We start from the raw sequence: 9,827 nt of genomic DNA, 5'->3' as shown, positions 1-9,827 counted from the left end.
ACTACACAGTAAGCTCGGCTAGCCTCGTGGTAACTGAGCCAAGTAGCTAATTCTAGTGAGGGCCATAGACTACACAGTAAGCTCGGCTAGCCTCGTGGTAACTGAGGCAAGCAGTTAATGCTAGTGAGGGCCATATACTACACAGTAAGCTCGGCTAGCCTCGTGGTAACTGAGGAGTTAGCAAATGCTAACGGGAGTCATATAATACACAGTAAACATGGCTAGCCTCATGGTAACTGAGAGGAGGTAGCTAATGCTAGCGGGAGAATAGACTAGGGCACTTTGTCATAAAGCTGGGGGGTTAGCTAAATGCTATCCGGAGAAATTAGCAAACAATAGCGGTGGCCAGGCGCCGAGTTAATTAGCCGCGGTAGCTAACACTAACACGATACCGGGGCGGCTCATATTACACACAACACACTTATACCCATATCAACACTCTTATACCCATATCACATTATACACTTCAACATTTACTTATTTCCCACCTGGATAAAAGGATGAAGAAAGACGCGTTCAGCAATCATCTGACAGGCAGTACCTGTTATCCCAGAGCCACACTCTAGCGCCCCGCATTAAGTTGGGGCGTGTCTAACGTCTGACGTCACACGAGCGTTCTTTTGGCAACATTTTACTTGAATTTCTTTAGTTAATGTAATGATGACAACATTTCAGTAATTTTTACTACAGTTACTACAGTTAAATTTACTGAATGTATTTAACTAAATGGGAAGACACACAATTACGCAGAAACTCCAAGTATTACACTGAATTATACATTACATTTTTGAGTAATTCTCAGAATTGATGTTTTCATGTAGAAATTACTTTAATTGTCCTTGTTGTATTTACAAAGTCAAAAAATCATTTTTTACAGTGTACTAAAAACATATAAACGTTTATGGATCAATATTATGAATAATCATTTAGATGTTGCATAAATAAAACTTTTACATCAGCACATATTTTTTAAATTTAAATATAAAAAATCTGTTTTATGTAACTAGGATACCTATAAAGTGAAGCAAACATATCAATCAGGGTACAGCACAATTATTATTCCCCTTCAATGTTTTGTGTTAATTTTTAATAATTTTAACATACATCAGTGTCAGACTATAATTAATAATTAATGACATTCTATAGTCTTTCTACCTAAAATGATTCATTGTCATGTTACAGAAATGATAATAGGACATTAGAGGACATTAGATAACCTTCTCTTTTTCAATGCGTTTTCTTTATTTTCATGATTATTTACATTGTAGATTCTCACTGATGGCATCAAAACTATGAATGAACATATGAAAGTTATGTACTTAACAAAAAAAGGTATAATAACTGAAAACATGTTTTATATTCTAGTTTCTTCAAAATAGCCACCCTTTGCTCTGATTACTGGTTTGCACATTCTTGGCATTGTCTTCAAGAGGTAGTCACTTGAAATGGTTTTCCATGCAACAGTCTTGAAGGAGTTCCCAGAGGTGTTTAGCACTTGTTGGTCCTTTTAACTTCACTCTGTGGTCCAGCTCTCCCTAAACCATCTGGATTGGGTTCAGGTCCAGTGACTGTGGAGGCCAGGTCATTTTTTGATAAGTACATAACTCCACATAGTTTTCAAGCTTTTAGTGAGAAACAATAACACATCTTATTTATTTATTAACCATTTTAATGCCTCATTGTACCTTACAGCCAATATTGTTTTTACATTTAAGAGACCCAATAAATAGATTAAATTCAACAAAGCAAAATTTAAAGCGCGATTTCTTTAACATTCTTTTAATTGGTTTAACATTCTTTGAGCGTGGTTTCTTTAACATTTTTTTAACTGGAAGCCCACTTTGTGGACCTGTGGCCCCCAATTTTATATTTGTATTAATGAGCACCACATTTTAAGATATGACCCAATCAAATAATGATAAATGAACACAACTGAAAATTAAATATAGAAAGCAAGATCTGATATTTTTCTATGGCGCCCCCAGCGCCCCCAGTTTGAGAACCGCTGTCTAAAAAATGCTAGCAAAAAAAATAGCTAGCTAGTGTGTGATTTTGGACGCAGCCATATACATTGTATATGTCTCAAGGGCTGGACGATATTGTAAAACAAAATAAGCAATTCTGGATTTTCATTTAAATATTTAACAACTTTAAAGAGTATGATTTAATGTGATGCACAAACTATTGTTTAATTTGTTTTATTTTGTTTATTTTATAATTGTTTTACTAATAGTAAGATTCCTGCCACATAAGACTGTCGGGTAGCCTCTTTATGTAAAGATGCAAAATCAAGATTATTTTTTGAGCGCATTAAAACAATAAATCGATTAAATAACTTATTTTGATTTACTTCCCAGGACTGTATGTGTTCTCGGTCGGGGAATTAACAGTTTTATTTCGGAATGGTAAGAAGCGGCGTGTTTTTTAGGAGTCTCGAGCGCATCCTCGTGTCTCTAGCTCAGCGCTCGCTCACAGTGGAAGAGAGAGAGAGAGAGGGAGCTGAAGGCAGAGGACTGGAGTCACCTAAAGACCAAACTCACTAAAAACAGGAAAATTACCCCGCAGAAGAAGCGCAGTGTAAAGTGTGCTGAGAGGTCAGTGGTCTGTGTGTGAGGGGTTTAAACTGGTAAAACTCTGTCTCTCGGTCTGAGCGGGAACACCTGACCGCGCCGGACATGCTGCAGGAGAACCTGCTGCTGCTGCTGCTGTGAGTTCAGCACCACGCGGAGTTTAGAAGTGAAGCGAGAGAAAAAAAACAGACTTTTATCATAATAAACAAGAAAACTAATATTAGGAAGCTTCTGGTGAGGAACAATGAGTGAGTTAGGTTAGCTGTAGCTGTGAGAGCTCTGAGAGCGAAGGTGGTCTGTGTGTGTGTGTGTGTGTGTGCGAGAGAGAGAGAGAGAGAGAGAGCAGTCCCTGAGGAGCGGACGGACTGAGCGATACAGGAGTGTGAAGGCGGAATACTGGATGAATGTTTGAGAGGCTGTCGACCCCCGCCACGTCCACCGGCCGGAGGGATCCGTACATGGAGTTTTTAACCTGGACCCGCTAGGATGGACGTGGTTGATGAAACGGAAGCCCTACAGAGATTTTTTGAAGGTAAGAGACTTGAAAAAAGGTCCACAGAAGTGTGTGTAAAGGCATGACACGATGGAAATACATTGGTAGAAACTACTGGAAAAGTTGTTAAGCAGTGTTAAGTTGTTCGTCTGTGCACTTGATTTTGGCTAATTAAAAAAACATGATAAAACTGAAATTTAACACAGAACGAGTTTGTTTGTTGCTTGATATTTTTTAAATTTTAATTTGAATTGTATATGGTCTTGTTGAAACTGGTTAGCAGCTTAATCCTCTAAACTAGGGGTGGGCAATGTATAGGGCTGGACAATATGGTATATAAAAATATGTTTCTTAAGTGTAAAAAAATCAATATGATAAAATTCCGATAACAATATATACAATAAAAAGCCACAGAAAGACTGCCAAGTATCTGTGCCTGCAAACCTCTTTAAATCAATGCACCCTGTAATGGATTCTGTTGTAAATATTGAAGATGTATTGAAAAATCAAACCACTGTTAATTATATATTTTTTCATTATATACAGTTCTGGAAAAATTAAGAGTTTTGAAAACCTCTGGAATATAATAAGATGGATGATCACTAGGAGTGGCATAAAATTATCCAAAAGCAGTGTGTAAAACTGGTGGAGGAGATGCATGAAAACTATGATTTAAAACCAGGGTTATTCTGACATATATTGATTTCTAAACTCTACTTTATTAATATGAAATTGTTTTCTTTGCATTATTTGAGGTCTGAAAGTTCTGCTTCTTTTTGTTATTTCAGCCATTTCTCATTTTCTGCCAATAAATGCTCCAAATGACAATATTTTTAGTTGGAACTTGGTAGAAATTTTGTCCGTAGTTTATAGAATAAAACAGCAATGTTCATTTTACTCAGACATATACCTATAAATAGCAAAATCAAAGTGGTCTCTTACTTTTTCCAGAGCTGTGATATTGATATTTAAATATTGTCAAATCTTGGCAATATTGAAAAAAAAATATTATTTTGCGATTTAAAAAAATTTACTTTGATTCATGATAATGCTATACATGTGATACACATGGCTGATGACAAAATCATGACACAATGACAATCTGACAGTTGAAATCTATACATCAGTATAGTGACATATTCCACCCAACACTTCATCTAGTAAACAGGACTAATTACTCTCTGTAATGAAGTGTGTTGGTCAGTTGGTGAGTGTTCCTTCCGCACTAAGGATATCCTTAACCCGCTTGGAAAAGTATATTTTGTATTACACTAACAAAACATATCACAATACGAAAAAGTATTGTCATATTGCCCATCCCTACTCTGAACCTCTACTCTAAACCAGAACGTGTTTTTCCCCTTTAGGCCACAAATCTGGTGCTTCGTTTGAGTCACAGATTTGACTGCTGAAGGTCATAAAACGCTGCTGATCAATGCTTTTGTTTTGTGCTCATGTTTAGACATTCAGCTTTCCCAGCATTAAGACTTTCCATCAGGGCCCTTGACTTTCAGCCTCCGCTGCCATAAAAGTGATGAAGGGGTTTGCTTCAAGGCGATGGAGGTTAGGGGGGGCTGGTTTGGATGGGGGGATTTTGGAGAGGGGGTGGTTGCAGGAGGGTTATGGTAGGGTGGCTGTTGTAAGATGTGCCATGAGGGGATTTTTGGGGCCCTGAGTCTGGACAGATTCACAGATGGCCAGTGGTTATGCGTCCCAGGGAAAGGTTAAGGTGAATGTGTTTGTGAAAGGATAAGGCTTAAAGTAAAAGGTTAGTGCTGAGATGGGCAGCAGAAGTGGAGAGATGCTGGAATAGCTGGATAGAGCAGAGGGGAGGGGGAATGAGAAGGATATGCTATAGGAATGTACACAGAAAAAAAATCCGGAAAGATAAATGGTGTGTTTGTTAAATCTGAGGCCTTAAAGGGCTTAAGCAGACTGAGAAGAGCGGGAGATGCTTTGCGACTAATGCTTTAAAATAATCTGACAAAATAGAGGACAAAGATAAAAAAAAACAGATCTTGTAATGGAGGAGAGGTCTTTCGTTCCTGTTTGTAACTACTACCACCACTTATGTGAGTATGCACCACTTAGTGCACATGCTGTTGGTTGTGTGCCATTTTACACTTTTAACTGTAAAGACCCAGATATACTCATTAGCGTAATCAGTAGAGTACTGACAATGTTGTTTTTTCAACCTCTTCTGTTTTTTTGCCTTAGTGGTTGTAAAAAGCAAGACCACCCCAGTGTTTTACTCTTTACTGTAACAGACAGATGTTTTACCAGGATATGGTGCATGATAACAGACCTGTGGTTAGATTTAGGGGTCATTCCCAGTGATAATGCATCATGGTCTGAGTACAGGTGTGATGAGGTGTTTATTTGACGGTGATCCGCTGTAAACATTGTTGACTGGCCGTGGAGTTCATGGCTGTCAAGTGCTGCTCTTGACTTTAACAGGAATTTTATGTGTTTACATTCCTACATGGGGAGTGAGAGAGATGCTCAGGCTCTGGGTTTCACTGCAGCCTCTCAGCATGGCAGGCTCTGGGCATGTGTACAGCTTAATAGCCATGAGTTTTGTGTATTTTAAGATTTAGTATAACATTGATTTAGTTTGTCCAGAGGTTTAACATGAAAAATTACCTTAGTGACGGTCTGGAATGGATTTAGCTTATCTGAGCATTTCACACTTGTAAAAGTAGTCCTGCCATGATGAACTATTTTTGTTTGGACAATTCATTCATTTGTATGCCACGGATATAATAATAATAACTTAATAATGCAATTACATTGAAGTCTTTTAACCCTCTATTGCATGATTTCTTTTTTTCGGGAGAATATGTGGATATAGCAAACTTCAATTTAGATATTGACTATTGATGTTATAGAGCAAGGAAACACCCAAACATACAAGGTAGGAGATCTCCAGAGGCAAAGATGAGAACCACTGCTTTATTATGGTTAGACTTAACAAAAGTGGTCTAACCTCACACAGCAATTAATAAAAAAAACACTGTTTTTGAATGTTTATAACAAAAATGTAAGAATGTAGAGTGAATATAAACAGTCAAATATTCTAAATATTCTATAAAATTGGATTTGATGCCTGAGGGCAATACTAGGCCGTAGAGGGTTAAGTAAAAAGAGCATTGGTGGTGCAGTGTCCTGTGCTCACTAGTGTGTTTGTGTGGGTTTGCTGCTCTGATGGGTTAAAGGCGGAGACCATGTTACATCTGTGTGTCAAACGTTAATATGGTTGTTTTAAAAAAGCAATACATTTTTAAGAATAAAAAATATTGGAATGCAATTCTTTAAAAATATCCTTAAAAAATAAAACATGAGAAAAATAAAAACAAATCAATATACCAGCTCATTAACATTAAAGGCTGTCATTGGTAGGGATATCGAGGACAGCAAAATGATAAAGGTTATGTCCATATGTTGCATGCTAAGTCAATAACAAAATTATTGTGACAGGCTAGAGCTGGGCAATATGACATCTGTTTATTGTATTGTGATACATTTTTGTATGGTTTCAACAGTATGCTTTTCTCAACAAAATGAGGATATAATTAGTACATTGTACATTTAATTTCAGAGAGTGTAAATTGAATGATGAGAATTAGAACAGCATATTTTGTTCACAACTAATCCATTTTGTCATTTTGAATGACAAAACATATAATAAATAAATATTGTGCATCATGAAAATATCATGATTTATTATTTGTGCCATATCGCCCAGATCTATGACAGACCTTTGTGAAATATCAGGCCAAAACTGCATTAATAATTGTAAAACAACTGTTTTTTGAAAAATATGCAGTGTGTGTTTAGTGTTGCTTCATTAGAACCAGATTTTTCTTTACTTTTGCCTTTTAATTTCTGTAACCACTCAATTATTAAACTTTACAATAGGTTAGCATTTGTTCACCCCTTGATGTGTCTTCTATATAGATGTTTTTTACTCATAGAGTACGATGTGTCCAGTAGAGTGATGATAGTTCTCTGATGTCTTACTCTAGTGTGAGCATGCCTGAAGCTGTAGAGTGTGCCAAAATATTAAACGCTGTAAGCTGTGTGGCCAATTGAGAAAGTCACCATACAACCTGTATCCGAGTTGTTCAGTAATAAATAACGATACGGATATGTTTTAATGTCGGACAACAGAGTCTAGAACAGGTGCTTAAAGACCATGTAATATTGGAGTCTGTTTATTGTTCTTAACAGGAAAGCATTATTCGGACATGGTTGAACTAGTCATTTTTCAAGCCACAATTTCCATATTCATGTGTGTGTGTGTGTGTGTGTGTTTGTGAATGTGTGTGTATCTTTGGGAGAGTGTGCTAGTGTTATTGGAAAGAACGCTGGACAACCATTGTGGTGTTCTGGCAGACAAAGGACAAAAGAAGGGGTGAAAAGCTGTTTGTTGATAAAGCTGATGTGACCTCCAGCTGAAAGAGTCTCGATCTCATTTCACTCAATGTGAGTGATCAACTTGTTACTCTTTTTATTAGTTACTCTTACACAAATCTATACATTTAAAACAATCTGAAGTTTATTAGTTTTGCAATTGAGTGTAGTAATACCATAAGCTTAAAAGAAGAACTTTTGCCTAAAATGTGTTTATTATTAGGATTATTAGGTTGAGATCTAGTAATGCAAGGCAATTTTTCCAAAAGCATCCTAATCATTTTAACTAGTAGAGCGAGTGTTCAGTGGGAGGCTACCTCCACCATTTAAAAATAATTATGTTACGCTAAGATGCTTTTGGGAAACCCAGCCCAATTGTGTTATCCAAAAATGATATTTTATAATAGTTAATTGAAACAATGTGAAATCTCAGTACATAAACTAGGGGTGCAACAGTTAGTTGACAAAACATTTGGTGCAGAATTTGATTGTTTTAGGTTAATATAGGTATGTCAAACTATCAAAATGTCCTGCAAAATCAGTCTAGGACCCTAAAAGTTTAGCTGTCAACATAAAGTAATGCATGACTTGACTCAGAAGCCTTACCAATAGGAAGCACAGGTGGGGGGCATAAAAATGATTTGTGAATAATCGATTCTTAAAAAAAAACAAACAAAAAAACAGCTTATTCGACTTAATATAGAATATATATATAAGTCATTAGTTACAGCTCTAACATGAACATGTCTATCTCTATATTCTGAAAAAAAGTTTTATCCATTTGTATTGTTTGAACACTAACCTACAAACAACTAATCTGCAAACAACCAGCAGCAATAAACTTGTCATGCAGGACACTTCACTTGAATTTAATCAAATCGAATCATATGCTATAGTTATAGTTGTACATATAGGCATATAACTATATCCCTATTCGATTATAAATATTAGATATAGATATTAGATCATTTAAAGTTGTTTGTGTGACCTAAGCGTGGGCGATATTTAAACATGATTTTTTGGAGACTACTAGATCTACTATAATGTTTTTTATATAATACTTTTAAAAATGCTGCACAAAATCTGGCATGCTGTTGTCAGTGCTTTTAGGCACTGTCAACAATTACAATATACTTAGAAAATGATTGTGTTTTGTGTGTCACAATGATAATAACATTTTGTTATATGGTCCACATGTATTGTGACTATAGTCTGTAGTCCTGAAATGATTTTGTTGTGATCTCATTTATTGTGAGCCAGAGTCATCATTTATTCTTTTTAATGAACTCAGGGGTATTAAAAAGATTGTTTACTGTACTGAAAAGGCTTTTCTACTAGATTTTGAAGCATTTCTGTTCCTGTATTCAATGACAGTTGCATTTGTAAGGTCAGGATATTAGATGATCACCCACCTCATCATCCCCAACTCCCTAACTCATCACAGAAAGTACCAGATGGACCACCATCATTTCAGAGGGCACTGGCTCACAGCTCAGTGCTGGAGGGCTTTTTATCCCTCTAGCCCGTTAGTATAGTGTCAATAGTTTCATGTCTGTTTATCTGCAACTACGTCTTATTCTAATGGCAAAACTTCAGTGCACGGACTAGACAGTGTGTGAGTGTGTGCATTAGTCAAGACTGGGTGAACTTAATGTGACTAAATGTATTCATTAGAAGGTCCACAAAGATTTGGACGTATTGTGTATATGTTGTTTGAACAAAAGTATGTGCACAAAAGTAAATAGAGATTGTGTCAAACATTTGACACAGTTACTTGAAGTAGTAAAGTAACTATTGCCTTCATATAAGTTGCCATTTTTAATTTGTATGGCATTTATATTAGCTTTTATTTGTTTTTAATAAATGGGGTTTTTAAATCTGTCAATGCACCAGTCCAAAATATTACTTATGTGGGGAGGATATGGAATGCTCCCACTGTTTACATTGGAAGGCTTAGTTGGAACACCATGTTGTACCAACTGTAACTAACCCCTATGTGTAAAGGCTGTTCTTGACAAAGAGATTGTAAAGAACCTCTGAATGCAAAAAATATATATTTTAGGTTATTTCAGACATGGTTCTTTATGAAACCAAAAGTATTTTTCTGTGGCGTTGTTGAAAAACCTCTGTAGCACCATTGTAGTCTGGCTAGCTCTCACTCATTAAAATATACATGCTTTAAAATTATATTATTACATCCATCAAAGCATGACTGCAGTGTAAAATTGTTAAACATGCTTAAACATAAAAATAAGATTTACTTGAATCTGGTATCAATTATTCACTTTTATACACTATACAGACAAAAGTATTGGAACACCTACTAATCCATTGTTTCTTATGAAATCATG

The 9,827-nt window shown here is 36.1% G+C and overlaps 1 protein-coding gene across 9 annotated transcripts in view; it reads left to right on the top strand.

The window, feature by feature from the left end:
* The first annotated feature begins 2,479 nt into the window (after positions 1 to 2,479).
* Positions 2,480 to 9,827, top strand: part of myrf (myelin regulatory factor) — a 48,925-nt gene continuing 41,577 nt past the window's right edge. For 5 of the 9 annotated variants that reach the window (XM_049474399.1, XM_049474398.1, XM_049474396.1 and 2 more), the window contains exon 1: positions 4,760 to 5,135. In XM_049474399.1, the coding sequence (XP_049330356.1) occupies positions 5,087 to 5,135 (49 nt within the window). In that variant the 5' untranslated portion in view covers positions 4,760 to 5,086. Of the gene's footprint in view, positions 3,103 to 4,758; positions 5,136 to 9,827 lie in introns of those variants that run through there. The other 4 variants (XM_049474394.1, XM_049474393.1, XM_049474391.1 and 1 more) reach the window with 2 other exon arrangements.

The sequence above is a fragment of the Astyanax mexicanus genome, chromosome 2, assembly GCF_023375975.1.
Source record: "Astyanax mexicanus isolate ESR-SI-001 chromosome 2, AstMex3_surface, whole genome shotgun sequence".
In the NCBI taxonomy this organism is placed as follows: Eukaryota; Metazoa; Chordata; class Actinopteri; order Characiformes; family Acestrorhamphidae; genus Astyanax; species Astyanax mexicanus.
The sequence above is the reverse complement of the archived record's forward strand: the minus strand, read 5'-3'. Positions and strand labels throughout refer to the sequence as shown.